The sequence below is a fragment of the Corvus kubaryi genome, unplaced genomic scaffold (genome assembly GCF_017639235.1).
Source record: "Corvus kubaryi isolate FWS band 111438036 unplaced genomic scaffold, C.kubaryi_AGA036_p1.0 133, whole genome shotgun sequence".
Taxonomy (NCBI): Eukaryota; Metazoa; Chordata; class Aves; order Passeriformes; family Corvidae; genus Corvus; species Corvus kubaryi.
This window is the reverse complement of record NW_024580667.1, coordinates 22,509,312-22,528,602: the sequence shown is the minus strand read 5'-3', so window position 1 is coordinate 22,528,602 and position 19,291 is coordinate 22,509,312. Positions and strand designations below refer to the sequence as shown.

Below are 19,291 nucleotides of genomic sequence, written 5' to 3'. Positions count from 1 at the left end.
TAAAACATATCTGACATGTGGAGCATGTGATCCTCTTTCCTCTCCTCCCTTCCTTCCTTTCAGGGTAACAAGTCAGATGAGGTCTCTTGCAGTCCCACAGCTGTTAAAGGTATTGGGAGGACTAGGGGATCTGCCTGTAGCCCCAAGTGTCTAAATGGAAGGAAGATCCCCTGGCTAGAGATTTGGGACGCTGAAGATGCTTAGGTCCTACAAAACTCTACAACTTTAGGCTGCAAGGTCCAGACCTTGTCAGCTAAATAAATGAGTCCTAATATGTGTACTGGGGACAGGGCCACAAGCAACAAAAATCATGTGGGAGGACAAAGCTGTAAGTCCATCCTGCTAATGGCTTGTGCAAGAGCCCCAAATTCTACCTTTGCTATTCACATTTCAAATTTTGTGTCTCTGTGTCTTTGTTGTCATAGTGACAGAAGGCACCAAGAATATTCTATGGGATTTTTTCTTTGTCATGAATGCAGAACATCCTTTGGCATGTATGTTTTCTCTCCCTTCTGGTTGCTTATCTCCTTAGCTTCCCCAAGAGCTTAAAAAAAAATTGAAATCACTGTGCTTATGTTCAGTAAATTAGATAGTAAATGCAAACATACACAAATAAATACAGTACACGTTAAAGAACTTGGGCTGAATGTCATGATTAAAAATATGTTGCAGGTACTATTTGTTTTTATTTTCAGTGACTACCCAACAGGAAATCTCCTGCTGGCTGTAATGGGAGCTTTGACACCTGCATTGAACACAAACAGCTGTAAGTGCCCGAACCTGAACCTCACATTTGACTTCTTGGATCATATTTTGATGTTGAGTTGTTCAAATACACAACTCCCACTTAATTCTGCTTGTGCAGAGAAGAGGCAGAGAGGGAGAGGGGACTGGAAAAGTTCCTGGGACTAGAAACATGGTGTGCTTTGGTCTGCAGTATGTGAGGCAGGGATTTCAAAGTCATAGGTGCTGCTGTCTTGTTCCGTGGGAAACATAATCAGAGTTTTGGGCTGTGCGCCATGAAAAAACTGAAACAAAATGATGAAGACTCATAGTAAAGAAATTGTTTGGGACTGAACAAAAACCATGGACTTTCTTTTAAAATATTAGTAGAGCATATTAGTTTTGAGTACATCTGGTGTGGTGGTAGAGAATAAATGGATTTGCAACCCGTGAACACTATTAGAAGAGTGGTGTGACATGGCAGTAAGATTAAATATCTGTAAGCAGTAATGTAAAAGGTGAGGTGCAGGCAAATGTTCAAATGGACATTCATCAGATTTACAGGTCAATCCACATGAGAGGATGCCTGAACTCTTCTGTGGAACAGTGAGATTTATTTTTATGCACTCTAATTAACTTTCCTAACTCCCAAGCTGACATACTTTCATATAACACCTGCGGTGTCCACATGTAGATGAGAAAACACATCAGTGACAAGAGTATCGTGGGATTTATAGTGCCTGGCAGCAGTAGTCCGGGCTTTTTGCACTACATCCACTTTCCTCCCTAAACCAGTAGAATTCCAAACAGTGTCTTGGCTCATTACCTGGATATAAAATTAATTATATCAGGATTTGTAAGTGTGCATCTCTGTGAAATGTAAGGGGAATGTAAATCTTCATAGACTGAAACAGTTAAAAAGTTAACAGTCTGGTTGGCAATTAACCTTATGGAACAGAAGTAGCTTCTAGCAACAGCTCTTAAACAATCAGCCAGGGTGGAGCCTTCTTGAATGAGAAGATTAGTTGCCAGTGAAATTAAGATAATATCTCAACTTTCTGTATTTCAGTGTTCATACACATTTGGAATTAAAATGTTGACAGATGGTTCTCATGAACTACATCTGGATATATAAGAAGCCAAAGTTGAGTGCATGAATATTATTCAGCTAGGATATGGAAATATTCATGGACTCAGGATAATGGCGTATTTCCCAAAGTTAATTGAGGGACATAATCATGATTGATGCAGAACCAGATCAGCAGGAAATCAGAGTGAAATTTATCTTTTGGATATGGATAAGAATTTCCTTGGTGGCAGTGGTGTTAGAATTTAAATAGCCATTCCCTTTTTATGTTAGCTTAAAATCTTTGGGTATGTATGAAAACAGACCCTTTTCTCTTGTCAAGACAAAATTGTAGGACACAGGTAGTTTGCAATAAATTAAGTGGGTTAAGAATTCCTTTTTTTCCCCAATACCTTCAAGTTACAATTTTTTATAAAGAAAAAAATTAAGTAAGTCCCATGAGACCATGTATCCTTTTGGAACAATTTGCATGAATGGACTCAATAGGGAGAAGGTTAATTTCCGGAACATACCCAATTTCCATAAAGAAAAAGGATGGATGAGCTTACCTTGAGAGATAATTTGCTGAGAAAGAAGCCTGGGAAAAGCAGGATGAAGATGAGTGATAATCTCCCACATGAGATGGGGGGGACACAGAGTTTGTGGTGTTTATGTGCATGTGTTCAAGTACTTTTTGTGTAAAAGCAACTTAAGTAACCATTGTACTGGTGACCATGTTGCTTCAGATTTGCTGGTTTGCCTGCTGAATGCTCCTCTGAGAGAGCATGAAAAAGAGAGATCACTGCTTAAACATAAAAGGAATGTTTTTTTTCCTTTCAGAATTAAGCATGGTATGTTAAACAGACTTCTAGGGGAAAGGGAGGTACACCAGCATGTCAGGTAAGAGGTAAGTAAGGGGAAATGTAAACATACATTTTCTACCTGTAGCAAGAACAAGAGTTGAGCAGGCATTAAAGCTTGAAACAGTAGTTAAACTCCAAATGGACAGTTCAAGAAAGGTGGATCCCAAATCATCTGCTGTGGGCCATATTTGAGAAGACAGAGAGAAGCCTGACTCATGTTCCAGTACTATCTACAGTGGAACTACTATCTACTATCTTCAGCTTTTTCCCATCTGGACCAGTTCCTTTCAGCACAATGATGCACAAACATGGCTTTTTGTGCTAAACTAATACATAATTTGGACTTTCTGAGAAAAGCCACTTAAAAGCCAAGTGAATCCCAGCTGTTACTGAGCTGTATCCGTGCATCAGTGTTTTGTGGTCTTGGTCCTGAAATCCCTCAGGAGGAGAGGTATTTCTTTCTGGGCTATAATTTAGTCAGAATAAAATTACACACACTACCTGTTCATAGCTGGGAATAAACAATTAGATTTCAATTTAACTGACAGCGTTCTCTGGCTATGCAATTTTATTCATTCTAGGAGCAACCTGTTCAGTACTTCCTAGAAAAATGTTCTTCTAGGCTGGCTACTTGGTCGGAAGTATTTTCTGAAATAAAAGTCAGCATACCACTTGATGGTTTGATCCTTGGACCCGGATTTGTTTTCCTTCTCTTCTAGAACCCAGTGTTTATTAGACTGAAAGATTCAGAGCTTTCAGATTTGGCTAACATGTCAGCATGAAGTATCTTTACAAGAGATATCTGAAATCTCAAGGTAAGTTGTTGATGTACTTTTTGAAAAAAAATATTTACATTGCTTTCCTTGTTAGGAAGAAAAACACATCAGTTTTTCCCACATTAAATAAGGAGAGACCCAACAGTTCTCCCTGAAATAGGAAGCCTCTGAACCTAGTAGGACACTGCATCCTATGTATTTTTAAAAGCATAATGCACCATGAGATTTCTTAACTGAAATTAATAATGGGAAACAAGAAGCCTTTTGGTGGTTTAAAACTGGGTGCTATTTGTCACCTTTAAATGGAAAACAAACAAATTATTAAGACTCAACATTATTAATTTACTGCAGACTTGCCTGTTAAAAAAGAAAGCTCACACAGTGCAATTTTCTTTTAAAAAACTTTTAAACATAGATGGGGACATTAGGCACCTGATAAACTGATCTGTATAATGAAGGAAGTTAATGGATATATTTGGTTTTATCCCTATCTTATCACTTCCTAGTGTAAATGAAGCCTTTAAATGGGTATGGGTTTTGTTTTAGGCATTTGAATAAGATGAAGATTAATATACCTGTATGTGCAGTGGAAACGCACAACAACAAAGCTTTAACAGAACAGTCAAATACTGTTTCTAAATTCCTTCAGAGCAAATTGGAATATTCAAAAAACAAAACCAAGGAACTTCGGTCTGTCTCCAACCTCCCTCACTTCATATCAAGATAACCTTCAGGAATGATTTTATAGAGCAGTGTTGCATATGGCAGAAAAAAGTGTAGCCTCAATGTAGACTATAAAAAATAGTTTTCAATTAATTCTATAATGTAACTTAATAAAAGAGCATAACTTAAGAGATAATGGAAAACACATAGTATTTGATTTAGATTATTGTTCAGCACTTAAATTATTTTCTATCCTTTTTTCCTTTAAAAAAGTATATGTATTTTTATGTGCAAAATAAAAAGTTGTGTGGTAACGTGTCTGTATTGGTACTGTGCTCTTCCTGAAATCCAGATACATCATCACATTATTTTTTTTCAAAACCAGTTTCAATGTAACATCTAATTGCAATTTATGCTTTTTTTTTTCTTCTTTGCATGAATAAAGGGAAAAACATCTTCCATATTTACCTATGCCCTTCAAACTACCTTCTCTAGATGTAGAAACACAAAATTTCTTGATATACTAAAGGAAGATAGGTACAGCATTCTTGTATTGTTAAGATAAAAATTTCATATAAATACAATCTCATTCCTCTGAAACCTTTATTATGGGAAGTGCACCCCCCAGTTCATGTTCCAGCCCTTCTTTGAATTTCCTTTTGTTAGCTTGCTTTTTTAGCTGACTACATACACTCTGAAAATCACAGAATTACAGAACTGGCAGGGTTGGAAGGGACCTCTGGAGATAATTTTGTCCAACTCCCCTACCAAAGCAGGGTCCCCCTAGAGCAGATTACACAGGAATGTGTCCAGGTGGGTTTTGAACGTCTCCAGAGAGGGAGACTCCACGAGCCCCCTGGGCAGCCTGTTCAGTGCTCTGCCACTCTCAATGTAAAGAAGTTCTTCCTCATGTTGAGGTGAAACTTTTTTGTGTTTTAGTTAATGGCCACTGCTCCTTGTCCTGTCACTGGGCAATGCCGAAAAGAGCCTGGCACCATCCTCTTGGCACCCACCTTTGAGATATTTATATGTGTTGATGAGATCTCCTCTCACTTCTCTAGACTAAGCACGCCCAGCTCCTGCAGTCTCTCATAAGAGAGATGCTCCAAGTCCCCTTAATCATTTTTGTGGTGCTCTGCTGGACCCTCTGCAGTATGAGAAATGAGCATGACTACAAACATATTCAACAACAGAATCAAACACTCATTCTGTTTAGTTATATACTTATATTTTATTACAGACTAATATGAAACCATCTCATATTCATACTCGAATTATTGTAATTACTTGTGAGCAAACTTAAACCAGTCTTGAATGTTTCTATTTATTGCAAGCAGATTTGTATCTCCTGCTTATATATTCTACATAAGGATCCAAAATATGGCTGAATATAAACAAGGTATATTTGGTTGTCTACAGAAATAAAAGTTAAAAATAGCACTGAAAAGAACTTTACAAGTAATGTATTCACACACTGACTCTTCAAATCAAGTAAATGAAGTAGTATAGGATAATCTGAACATTAGATTTGAAGGCTGATTTATTTTCAAATAAATGCACCTAAAATTGTTCAATTAAAAAATAAGTGTCAGTATTTGGTGCTGATGACTACAGACATCTTTAATGTTTAAAGCACAGATAACTACCCCCATTCCCATACAGCAGCTTTCACAGATTCTACTTTACATTAGATCATGAAAGAACATCTAAAATGCAAAGTGTACATAGCACAGAATTTATGTCCGAGACAATGCAGATTGAAATCCTGTGAATTTTCATAAGGTAAAAAATTAAAGCTATATAAACTGATTTTTTGATTATTCTGCAAAGTAGAATCATGTATGTTTTCACTTTTGTAATACTTTCACAAATTTCCATTAAAGCTTTTTTAACAGAGACAGTAGCATGAGCACAATGATCCCACTGGCTTCCAAAAGAAAAGTAGTGCAGTTCCTCAATTAAGCTATTTTTGTCCTCTTATTTTTGCAAGCCAGTTGGGTGAAGACAAACAGGCTAATGCAAGCAAGAAAGTAAACTGTAAGCTTTTACATTGAGTGGCTGAACAAACAATTACTGTACATGGTAAAACAAAAAAGATCTTTTGCCACAAGCCACTGCAGGAATATATGAGCTTCTGTGGCCAAAAAGCTTGAAATACTTTCTAAGTCTTCACATACATTTGGTTAGCGCTTACCAGTTTCAAGACATTTATAGAAGCAGTTATGGAGACATTATGCTGTTAAAGCTGCAACAATTTAAATGAGGCAAGTTAGAAGGTTACATAGATTTTTAGACTTTTCCTCTTTCTTCTTTTTTCTTCATACATAAAAATCTGTCTCCTTTCAGTGTCCCACCCATAATAAAACACTCTTATGCATTTTGATCTAATTTCTACTTTTTCATCTTTGTATATGTTGCAATGAAACTCCCAAGTTAACACCTGCTGCAGTAGACTAGGTTTACATGGCAATAGTAACATGGACTGAAGCAAAAACACATCAAATGAAGCCAGGTTGATGTTTTATGTTCATTTCATTAAACAGTCTATTTTAACAAACAAACAGCACCAACTTTTAAAGGTAAAAGTATTGCTAAATCAAAGCAGAAACTTCCACTTAAATTCAAGCATTCTTTCTCCTCCAAAAAATGCCAGGTTTAACTAAAATTTCTCAAACACATATATAGGTGTTTCAGCCTGAACAATGTTGTCAACAATACCTAAGTGCAGGGCTACATGAAGTTTGCAATTAACTGCTTTGTTAGTAGGCAGAACAGGAATGCAGCATTTTCAAAAACATCAAGCAAAAATTTCCTTATTTAAGGTTAAAAGATAGAACTCACAAAGTAAAAAAGCAGGAGGCTTAATAGAGTAAAAAAAGCTAGCAATTATAATATAGCACTGCAAGTACAGCGCTCTAATTGCTGCTACCACAAATCCCAACAAAACATCGATAACTTGGGTGAGACTCACAGAGCAACAGACCTGTATTTCGAATTTGACATTCATTAGAATTTTAACATTCAGCCACGACTCCACTCTAAGCTAAATTTAAGTGGCCAAAACTTATAGTTATAAAAAAAGCCTTCAAAACATATACTTAAAAAAAATAGAAATGGTGTGTTAACAAATGTATGCGTAAAACAGATTTATAAATAGCTACAGTATGAAAAATATTTCAGTGCAAAGGCAATTTTAAGATTTCTAAAAAATACATTACAAATAATTTGTTAACTACACACAAGAAATTTGTCACTGCTACTGGTATAAAATGTATATCCATATTAACTTCTTAAAAATATACACACCAGTGTTTTATGTAGGGGACGGTTCTAACTGACCAACATTCAAGTCTGCAATGGAAAGTACATGTACACACACCCACACATGTGTATGTATTTCAAAATGCTACTGCTATAAGGACGTTCTTTGAAACTTAAAAGTGCTATATGTTAAATGATAGAAAACCTTTATCTGTGGTGCTCACTGTTAGACTTCGTAAAATTCTGTTATCTTTGGTATACTGAAGATTTCATAACTCACTTTACAATCTCTGCTTGACCCAGGGCATTTTAATAATAAATCACTGTTTGTTTAATATAAAAACTACTCAGAATACTGTGAGGAACATTTCCTAGTAAGTTGATTTTTCTTTTATTAAAAAGTAAAGTAGTAAGTAAACTTATTTTGCCTCTGTTTTTTCTTGTTAAAACACAAAAAGGGAAATAATTTTTCTCTGCCGCCCTTGTCCACATGAAAGACAACTAACAATGTCTTGGCCAGGTCTCCAACAAATGCTGCAGGTCTGATTACAAATATTTTGTTTTCACACTGAAATAAATTTTTAGCTAATGTCCTCACAGAGGTATTAAATGAGGATGGCCATTAACCAGTTGTAACCACCAGGCTGAAATCGACTGAAATCGGATTACTCCTTCAGATATTTTTGCACCCCAAAATAAAACACTGGACTAAAGAAACAACACAAGGATGCAGCTAATAGTTGAATTACTGCAAGGTAACATAAATGTAGCAGAGAAAACAGAAGTGCAAGTTGGCTGTCATTCTTAAGGGAATTCAAACAGAATCATTGCAGTCAAACTAGTTTCTATATCCCAACTGTGGTTCAACTGTTAGTCAACAGCTGTGTGCCACCTCGTGGTTTGCTTGCAAAAAGCTAATGGTTGTGTGCTTCGTAATACATCTACCAAGCCCATTAGCCAGTATCTAACCATACATGCATACACACAAAAAAAATCAATATTAAGAGGATAAATCAAGACAGTAGAAGATACTCATCCAGAAAAACAGCTTTTCTTCTTTAAGGAAAAAACCCAACAAACTGTGTCAAAAAAAGCTTAATATATAATACTTTCTGCTATATATATTTTACAATCACAGGGATAGGAAGTGGGAACACCAGGTAATGTGCATCTTTGACAAATTCAAAGATGTTTTAGGCAAAATGCTTACATTCAGTTTATATGTAGATACCAACATTGGTGATATTTACCTATATAACAGCCAACTTGACTTCATATTGTGTGTGCATACTCTACACAAGGATTGTTTTGCCTATCTTTCTACAGGGGAAAACTAACCAAAACCATACATAGCCCTGATTTGGCCACTTACAAGGAAGTGAACATTAGAGAGTGTTTCTTGAAAGCAGATTTGCACAGAGGAAACACCAGTTTGTTCTAAAGAAAGAGCAAAGAAAGAAAAAAGGACAGAGGACAATCAGAAACAGCATTTGTTAAATATGCTTTAGGAGACTTTCATTTGAGATAACTGAGATCATTGCTTCTGGCTGAAAACTAAAACTGTTGATCTGACTGAAACTATGCACTTCAAGTAACAAAGAAAATCACTAAAGATGACAGAAGTAGTAAATGCACAGAAGTCTTGACACAGGATGAAGAAAATTTTTAGTGCTACCAATGTCACAGTACCAGACTGTGCAGATTGTTCATTGCTCCAATAGTTCAAAACATAAAAAGAGGCCTATTGGCCTGGAAGGGTTCATACTTCTAGCTCTTGATCCTGTTTGTCTCAACAATACCTCAGACTGCAAAAGCCACATCTAGTTTAATATTTTCTGTGACATGTCTGTTTCCTGAAAAAAGAAATAAACAAAACCACAGTTTTTAAAGGCTTGACTCGGTGTTCCGTCATATGGACGTTTCCAAACCTGACCCACTGTAGTGGTAGCTTGCACTGGAATGGCAATGCTTATTTGAATAGCCAAAGACAGATGGAAGTACTGAATAATCAATGCCTTTCCACTGCGTAAACATCACTTTTTTAGAATGAGAATTAGACCTTCTTGCTGGGGAATTGCTGCAGTCACTGCTCCTGTATCTTGGGCTTTTCAGACAGGTAAGAGGTGTAAATTCTGAGATGTGCTCCTGACAGTGCCTCGATGCATTCTGTTAAAGGGAAAAAAAGAAACAAATACACAGTAAATAGACGATCTTGGAACCAAAAGCATATAATTGTTTTCTTTCATAGGGCCACTGTCCCCTTGGTATAATGATACCTTTCCCTAGATGACCACTCTGGCTATTTGTTTCATGTGAAAGTATAATCCCCCTCATGTTGTTTTGCAATCAACCAGTTTCAACACGGTTAGTTTTATATTAAGACCTACAGAACCAGGCATGATTTTACACTTAATTTCTAACCTGATAATGGGCTTTTTAGAGAAGGGATAAAGACACAGAGGCCTGCTTTCAAATGAAAGTGTTTTAAATCAAGGTTATGTTTCATTTTGGAATTTCTCCTGGTACATCTTTTTATCTCTGAACTTCTTATGTGGAATTTTAAGACAGAACAGATACAAGTACTTTGCCCTGTACTTCCAAAGAGAGGAAATTCTTTACAGTCAGTTTGTGCTAACAGATGAACATTCCAGAGATTTAATGAACTTGCTTTGTAGTTCTAAGCAGTATTGAATTTTGAACTTGCTTAGGTTACATGTAGTATCTACACAGGCAATTTATACTGTACATCACAATACTATCTTGGTCTAATTGCCCATTAAAATTTATCTTTCTCATATAATTGCTCCACACTCTGGCAGAATTGGCACTTCCACCCAGTAAATGTTCAGGACTACAGAACATCATGGCTGCATGACAAGAGCTTGGACCATGTGCACAAACTGAAAGAAAACTAGCACAGCACTTTTCCCAATGAGTTTATGAAATTCTTCTCACTAAATGCACATATAATTTCCAGGTATAGAGGTGTGGAGGTTTTGTGATGGTATCTAACATATAAATGCATTATAAGCATGGTTCAAAGCGACATTATTCATCAGTCTCTCCATGAATGCTATATAAACCAGTTAATCCTCTATTCTTAATCATCTCCTTCCTTCTTTGCTGTTAATCAGAACACAGGAGCAAAAGGACAAAAGCACAAAGTAAATATTAATGATGTAGCTTATAGAACTTTGGCTGAAATGTAACATTACATTTTAATGCCAATCACAAGCTTGAAACATTACTCTTGCATAACCAAGAGCAATCTGAAAGTACTCTTAAAAAGATACTCTTGGAAAGGTCACAAAACTATCCTGAACCGCTCACCACAGTGAGGCCTGGGTTCTTTTAAACACATATAGACCAAACAGCAACATTAATACAGAAAAGTCAGGTAACAGGGTAGCAGATGTGCTTTGGAAATGTAAGATGGAGTAGTCATACAGTTTGGTAACTAACTTTCCTATTCTTTCAGCTAGAAAGTGAAGCATTTTAGTTACCATAGATAGTTCTAAAAATAGAATGCTTTTTTCTACACAGGGCTCCAAGGCAAGAACCTTTACCAAGCCTGAATCTAGTCAAGGAAGTTGGGGTTTTTCACTGCTACTTGTCCAACAGTCATTAAAAGCAAGTCAGCTACTTTAGCTACTTTCGGGCTACTTTAAAGTCCTACAGCACACAGAGTACATGACATTTGTCCTTTTCACATACTGCTAACTTTGCACCTTCACTTAATTCCTCATGTGCAGCTTTTGGGGTCAGGAGAGCACAAAGGGACTGGAACAGTCATGGCATCCAGGTGGGAATCATCAGAGCAAAGAGTGTACCTTCTTACTTGTTCGTCTAATCAGTATAGCATAGCAAGGAGATGATGTAAAGCAGCGAACTTCGTTCTGCTGGCCTAATATTTGGGGAATTTAGTTCACCACTCCTGCTGTTTTCTCAGACATTTGGCTAAACTATCATGCTTCTCTCTTGACCTGAGGCAGTGACACAGCAATGCCCTAGTCTGTACAGAACACAGCACTGTGGCAGACACTGTCAGATGCACGGCCCCAGTCTTCTATCCAAGGTCCTATTCACAAGTAACTTGCTATGATTATCTTCACATGTTACCATCTGCATTTGGTCTATATACGTATTCAAGAACATGAAAGATGATGGATAAACTGCTCGTGGGTAAGAATAACCTCTGACTGTATGACACTGTAGTGTAATGTGAGTACCCACTGCAATAATGACTGCAGTTCTGATAGAAGAAATGTCACACAACACCTATACATAATACAATGTATTTACAGGACATAAATATGGGTACATTGATTTATTGGTTTGCTTTATACGATTAAGTTTCTGAGACAAAAAGATCTTACCTGTGGCATGGAACATCTCTTGCAAAAACTAGGCTCTCCAAGTAAAACATAATGATTTTGTATTAATACTGATAAAGTACATCAAAAACTCTGGAGGAAACAGTTGATTTGTAAATAGCACAAATTTTGTAAATAGAAATTAATCCAAATTGGCAACACGTACAGTACTGTTACCTAGCTTTGATCTAATTATGGCTCGGAAGCTGAAAGATTTCCTTCAAGAAGTGGCCCATCGCTGCTCGCCAGTGCATTTAGGACTGTTTTATGTCTCATACTCTTCTGCAAGGATGAGGAAAGACAGTGAGACTCTTGCTGAATACAAGAAATGTGAATGAATTGTACCATTTGGTAACTCTTATAGCAAAGCCCTGTAAAAGTGATGGACTTTTTGATAGATTTAAAAAGGAAAGGTTATCCAGTGTAAAACACGGTTTCTATTTCTGGATCCTGAGACTAATCGCTTGAGGGTGTTTTTAATTCAATTTCAAACTCTGTTAAAAAATTATTCCAAAAGCACTAAACTGACTAAGTACTGTGGGCTGTGTGTCCTGCCCCTCTAAGAATAACCTGCACTGCATGGGAGAGGAGCCTGTGATACAACAAGGCCAAATTGATTCTACATTAAGGAGTGGACATCCTGCTTCACTACTCCCCAGAACAACCAGCATACTGAAGGGAGTGCCCCACAGGGAGCTGGTGGGGCCAGTGCTAATGAAGGCTGACTTACAGCTTAGTCATTACACTGTGGGCAGAGAAGGCCAGGGAGTTGCCAAGGAAACTTCGTCCACAGGATTCAAATATTGCAACAGCAAGATCCATTGCTTTGCTTTCCACAGAGGAGGAGCCTGACATGTGACAAAGGCAGCAGTTTGCTGGTGACCAATTTTCTGAGCGCCCAGTGCAGTTGTTCAACAGCAGCTAAGCCCATTGAGGAACAGAAGAATGATGAATCCCCAGAGAAGCTTCCCCAAGCAAAAAGACCGCTTTGGGTTTCTCCAGGCGTGGCAAAGGGTAAAGACCTCATAACATGGCTGATGGCCCAAGCTTGTGACTGAGTGAAAGCGAAGTAAAAAATCATCAGTCAAAAACAGAGAAAAAGAAAAATATTTCTTAAAAAGGGATGAAAGTACAGAAGTCATTTACAGGTCAGGAACTAAACACCTGGTATTTCAGCTACCAAATACTTGCCATTGCTGAGACACTGTCAATCAAAGCAAAAATTATAAAGTTGGAAATAGGATAACTTAAATTGAATTTATATTTTCTCTAACAAGGCGGCTGAACTTCTGCTACTAAAAGTATAAAGAAAGAGAAACTGCACAATTACCAGTTAAAGCACAAAATTCAGTTCGTGTCATTAAGCCAGAGTTGCAGAGAATACATGTATAAGAAATAAGCAGATTTTCACCAAAATTACCAAAAGGCAACAGATTCCTCCAAAGCTTTTGCAGAATTAATGTTTTAGCCCAAGAAAGACAACAGATCATATATGTATATATATCAATACCAATATACATGCACATATATATACATATACTTGTATGTACATACATGTATGTGTATACACATATATGTCTGTATGTGTATATATATCACTGAAAAGCTCTCTGAAAAAATTCCAGAACTATATGTGGTATCTTTAAAAACATCTGAATGTTAATGATGGTAAACAATCGCTCACCACACACTGGAGTGACTCTCAAATAACTGAAAAATTTAGAAGAACTACTTCAAAGGCTTTATGCATTCTCATTGCCTAAGTAGAACTAATTTAGTAACCTGGGAAATGGTCACTAGTCCTATGTTAATCTTTTCAATTGTTCCAGAAGCCCATTTATTATAAAGAAAGCAATATAACTTTTAGGAACGCAGTACATTTAAAAATAGCTATTTATAAGCTCAGTTCAAACCAATCCCCTAAGGCACTTAAGAGACAATTTTAGTCAGAATTTTTGATAGTGAAACAAACTGTATTTTCCCTCTGACTTATATAATTACAGTAAATTTTATTGACTATATATTCTTGAGAGGGAAAGAAGGAGGAAATATATTTTTTATCTTAACCACTTAAGAAATAAAGATATAAAATCTGCAATGGAAACCAACAGTCTCTGAATATTAAGTAAAAAACAGTTTTCTTGCAGACTGTAGGGTAAACAAGATTTACTAGCATTTCTTCTACTTTTATATTAAATAATGTCACGAACTTTCAGATCTTGAGCTGCTTTATTTCTAGAAAGAGCACAGAATTTCATAAAAGGGAACATAAGGAAAGCTCAGTTTCAAAATGCATGCTGGAAAAAGAAAAAAAGCTGCATTTTCTAGCAGCAGAGAAAATACATTAATATATTCCAAAGACTGCTTAAGCAGTTTCCAGTATCACATTTTCTGTATGATGCTAGTAACATCAGCCTAATCAGAATTATCACTTGTTTGTGTGGCCACTATCCTACTTATTGGTACAATGGAAACAAAACATGCATTCACCTATAGACAGTCCAATGATTAAAATGGGGATATAAGAATCGTAGATTCCTGAGGCAGAAACATTCTGTAAAACGCAGCAAGAAAAGTGACAAATATTGATAGTGACAGTGATGGACTGTGACAACAATTCACACAATCTTTGAGATACACAGAAGGAAAAAACTATACCAAAAAGTATTCCTCAAAATATAGTTGATATGAATCACAAATGGAGATAATGAGTATGGTAAATAACTTCTGATTATAAACTTTTTAACTGTCCTTTGAATGAAATGGCCAAGCATGCAGAAAGGCAGAAAAAAGTCACCTTTTGTTCCATTAGAAACTTAGACTGCTTGAAGTCTGAGAAAGCATAAAGATGGTGGACTGCTCAACAGAAAGGCACTGATGTCTAGTCTGATTTCCCCAGAAGATTGTAGGAAGCAACCGAGCACATCATTTATGTTTAAAGCAAGGTAGCAGTTATTTAGGCAAAGCGGATTGGAAGACAGAAGAAACAAAGAGAGGGAAGAAGAAACACAAGCGATACAACTGGTTAAAAGTCACAGATCTTCTACTAAATTTTAAAAAATGAATATTGCCAGTGTTGAGCCCAAAGTCTGCTTTACTACTGATTCATTTTCCAGTACTAATATACAATGTCTGTAAGAAATGCTACAATACTTTGTTAGGGTTTTTTTTTTTAGTAGCTTGTTTCTTTACCTTAACCCTTGCTCATTCTCTCTCTTTAGACGTTTAAATTAACTATTCAGAATCTATACTGAGGTCATGCCCTTGGACAAGTAATATATATGGCAAAGAGACATCTATGATCTCAAAATGAAAAAACACTAAATACTGATCTACCTGGGAATGCTTTCTTACTATATTCTTTATTCTTTCCTGAAGTGAGGCATTATTACACCCCTACATTCTTTTTTTTACCACAGGGAATTTTTATCTTCCTTGGTAGCAAAGTTCCTTTATTCCTTTCCTCTTAATGCAAAGTACCTTCTCAATTAAAACATCAAAATGCTACCTAATCCCTTCTGTTATTGGTAACTCATTATTTTAACCTACCAGTGGCAGCTGACGGGCTGAAAAGAGCAAGGGCAGTAATATTAAGTTTAAAGTTCAACACCTCTACTGCCCTTCACATTCTAAAATATATGATATATAAAAGTTTACTGGAGTTAAAATACAGGAAACATTTTCTATTCATGTCCCAAGCATAGCACCAATGCTTCCCACAGAACCTGGCTTCCTCTCCAGCCTTAGATACACAGCAGTTTCTCCTTTTGGGCTGATCAGATGAAAGGAGAAAATAGATTTTAAAATCCTCTTCCCATTGGCACAGCAAGGCACATTTATGTAGAAATAATGGAACAGAACAGGCAAAATGTAAGTTGAAATTAAAAAGAGGAAAAAATTATTAATAGGATATGAGTAAGTTTTAATACATGTGTTTTTCTAACAGGCATCAGTATGTTATCAGATGTAAGTGCCTCTTATCTACCCTTACAGAGATCCCAATCCCCTTGCCCTTATCTCCTCAAATCAGAAATCATGTTGAGCCGTGTAGCTGTCTCCCGCCATCCTCATCAGCTGATTTTCCTGTGGTTGCTAGTACAGAGGCACAAGCGTTGCCCCAGGATTCAGGTTAATTGCCACCATGTAAATAACAGGCAGCATTTTTCACCATGTTGCTCAGACAACACAGATGGGGAACCTCTCCTCTAATCTTGTCTCTGACCTTGACCTAGGTTGTAATACAAAAAGAAAAACCCTAACTTCACAATGAGAAAGATTATTTACCTGGATTCTTTCTGTTGCTGTAGGCCACAACTGCCTGCATAAGACCTTCTTCAGAACATCTGGAAGAAGGCTGACAGTTATGAGTAGAATTATACCCAGCCATGCAGGACCACTGGACAGCATTTGCATGAACACGTAATACATCCTCTGATAATTGAGAAAAGGCCTGGGAGGAAAAAAGATAAAATAATTATTACACTTCACAAAAGAAAGGCTGATAGTGTTAAATACAAGAATTATGCCAGTGATTAAATACTTCAGGTTCAGCTTCCCAGTTTGTGGGAGTTCATCCATACCAGTTTTCTCAAAAGGAGAGCTAAACATGCACTGTCTGGAGATAACTACCTTTCTTTTGTCTTCAAGGCTTCAGGAAATATCATGCTGTCCCCTCCCTGCCATAGTGTTTCTTCCTTGCAAAGATAAACTGAGTTTCATTCTTAACTTGTTTATGTTCTTCCATGTACCCTGATCTTGCCCCAGGTATTTTCCACCTTTCTTCTTAGTGTTCTTCCCACCACTTCCCTCCTCTTTCCTAAGGCACACTCCTTTGTAGTATCCTCAGACTAAGGCTCGTTAACCACACCTATTTTCACACCTCTCAGGCTCCTCTAAGTATCTCTAATGGTTTCATGTTATGCTCCCCATCCTATTCACCACATAGTAATCTAACCACACTATCAATAACTTGACTTCCCTATCTCCCTTGTATCCCATGCAGTTGCATAATCATTAAAACACCATCACCGTATGGTACTGGGAACCAGAGGCCATAATCTTTGAGAGCCAAGGTGAAGGGACAGATTGCAGCAACACTGCAGTGCGTAAAAACAGCAGGGCAGCTTCCTGACAGTTTCCAAAATTTGATACTATTTGCATTCTAAAAAGGTAACTAAGCTAAAATACATTGTTATATACAGAGAGTCACATCTCTAAATACACAGCAAAGCTGGTAGGAAAACATTGTCTGGGAAAATGTCACTTCTGCAAACTGATGCTGAAGAAATTGAGATCTGATCTTACTAGGAAAAAGAAGAGGCAGCTACATATCTAAGGAGTTAAAAGGTAGCTACTCATTTGCAAAAGACGCTGAAATACAAATCCTTTCTCTAAATTAAATGGCATCTTAATCACCATGCAATAGTTAGCCTCCTCCTTCTCTGGTCCCTCAAAATATTGTGTATACAAAGTAGAATGGCTCCAGCAGTAGTTATAAAGATGGCCTTATAACTGAGAGCTCTACAAGCGTGAAACAAAATTTCCAGCTCCTGATGGCAATCAGGCACAGTAAGGAACTGAACTTGTTCCAACTTGATTTCCTTCCCAAAAATTTCAGTTTCAAGTACACAGAATTTTTAATAGAAAAAACCCCCAACACTTTAAATTGGCTATGCACATGAGTTATATTAATTCCTAAAAAGCTTCTTACCAACAGGAACAAGTAGGTGCTCAGACACCTACAGTAACTCTACTTTGCTAATCAAGGAGGCAAAACAATGAGCACAAACACAGGACTCTTGGACATCCACATCACTTCAATATTGAGTTCCACTCCCTGTCTCTGGTTTTGACTGCTACAGCTAGCTTCCAAGACAAGCCCAGCAGGTAGGTGGGTAGTCACCAACTGCACAGACATGACCTATTCTGTGACATTTGGACTCAGAAAGGCAATCTCTGCTCCTTGAACCAACCCTTGCGCTGCTTTTGACTGGCACTACTGAGATAAACCCAGTGGTAGTCTGAGGTCTGATATTATTCTCCTTGGATTCTTCTTTACAAAGATTTTAGCAGACATTCATGAAAAGAAGAGCTGAGCACTCTCCAATTAGTATTAATGATGTATTTAAAATAGAGTTCTGCATTGTAAAAAGCCTAAATTTAATTATGTCTGTGACAGAAAGGTGAAATATAACAACTTTATGTTTCTGAAACAACTTTTGCAATGCAATTAATATTAGGGTTCATACCAAATAATTCCTCCCCAGAGCAGAGAAAAGATAATGTAGAATACCAGTGATCCCCAGATCATGAAGTGATTTATCCACGTCCAATAGTGTGTATCTAGTGCAAGCTGAAAAAAAAAGATATTATATGGTGTTATTGCTATCTAGATGCAACAAGAAGTCCCAGCAGGAGATGAAATAGATTCATACCCTTTGAAAATAGGGAAGAATTCTACATAGAATTAGGTAAACACATCTTTCAAGTTTGAGCACAGTTAAGAAGGCACAGATAGCAAGCTCACTATTTAAACTAATAAAACAATGCATGGTGATAGAAAAAAATTGATATAAATAAGCAACAATTAAAAAACAAGTTTTAAGAAAGTTTTAGTGGATAAAATACAGCATACCTTACCTTAAATGTAACCGTGAATACAAGCACAGTAAACACCACTGTTCCAAAGGTCCAATTTCCAAATACCTACAAAAAATGGTCCAAAGCAGTTATAGGCAATATTGTCCAGTATGTTGTGAATTGTTCAGAATAAACATCTTACAGCTTAATATTGCTTTGTATCATGAACTGACCCTTAAGCAGAAACTGAATTTCTACATGATCTATCCAGTGCAAAGTGCTCTGGTTTCTTGCTCTGTGCGTACAAAACCCAGATTTCAGACAGACAGAAGACCACCACAACCAATGCTCTCAGCCCGAAGTTCAAATGTATATTTCTCAATAAAAATCAAAGGTAGCACAAATAACAAATCACTGAGATTTAAAAACGAACTGCAGTTATTTCATCAATCTTCTTGGACATCATCTTTTCTCTGATTTTCCTTCTCTATTGGATGTCCTTGGCATCCAACAATTCCTTGAGGTTCAACAGCATATTATACAGATAAGCAACAGTACAAGAAAGAATGTTATAACCATCTAAGTACAAAAATGTCTATGTACATTTTAAGACAAAACACTTTCAACTTGTGTTTGATTTTCTCCCCATCTGCATAATGACATAAAAACACTTCAGCTTTTCAAGTGGACAGAAATGACCATTAATGCTGATGCAGGTAAGAACTAGTGGTGAACTTTGTCACAGATGATTGCTTGGACTTCAGCAGCTACCAAATGACCAGGTTCAGGATCCAGAGAAATGCTGGGAAAGTAAGCAACTGTATTTTAGAAGAGACTGTGTTTGATTCAGGGTATTGTACCCTTGGAAGAGAAGGGTCCAAGAGATCAGAATTATTTTGAAAGAGAACTCTTGAGATCTCATGAACTCTCTTCTGCAGTTATAACTGCAGGAATGAGACAACTTCCATGCAGGAATGGAATTTCAGC

At 36.9% G+C, this 19,291-nt stretch overlaps 1 protein-coding gene across 10 annotated transcripts in view; it reads right to left on the bottom strand.

Moving 5' to 3' along the window:
• Positions 1-5,302: 5,302 nt before the first annotated feature.
• Positions 5,303-19,291, bottom strand: part of ATP11A (ATPase phospholipid transporting 11A) — a 122,849-nt gene continuing 108,860 nt past the window's right edge. For 5 of the 10 annotated variants that reach the window (XM_042038824.1, XM_042038872.1, XM_042038789.1 and 2 more), the window contains 4 exons: positions 18,365-18,430; positions 17,974-18,077; positions 16,010-16,175; positions 5,303-9,518 (listed from right to left, as the gene is read on the bottom strand). In XM_042038824.1, the coding sequence (XP_041894758.1) occupies positions 9,261-9,518; positions 16,010-16,175; positions 17,974-18,077; positions 18,365-18,430 (594 nt within the window). In that variant the 3' untranslated portion in view covers positions 5,303-9,260. Of the gene's footprint in view, positions 9,519-14,522; positions 14,612-16,009; positions 16,176-17,973; positions 18,078-18,364; positions 18,431-19,291 lie in introns of all 10 variants that reach the window. The other 5 variants (XM_042038857.1, XM_042038866.1, XM_042038846.1 and 2 more) reach the window with 4 other exon arrangements.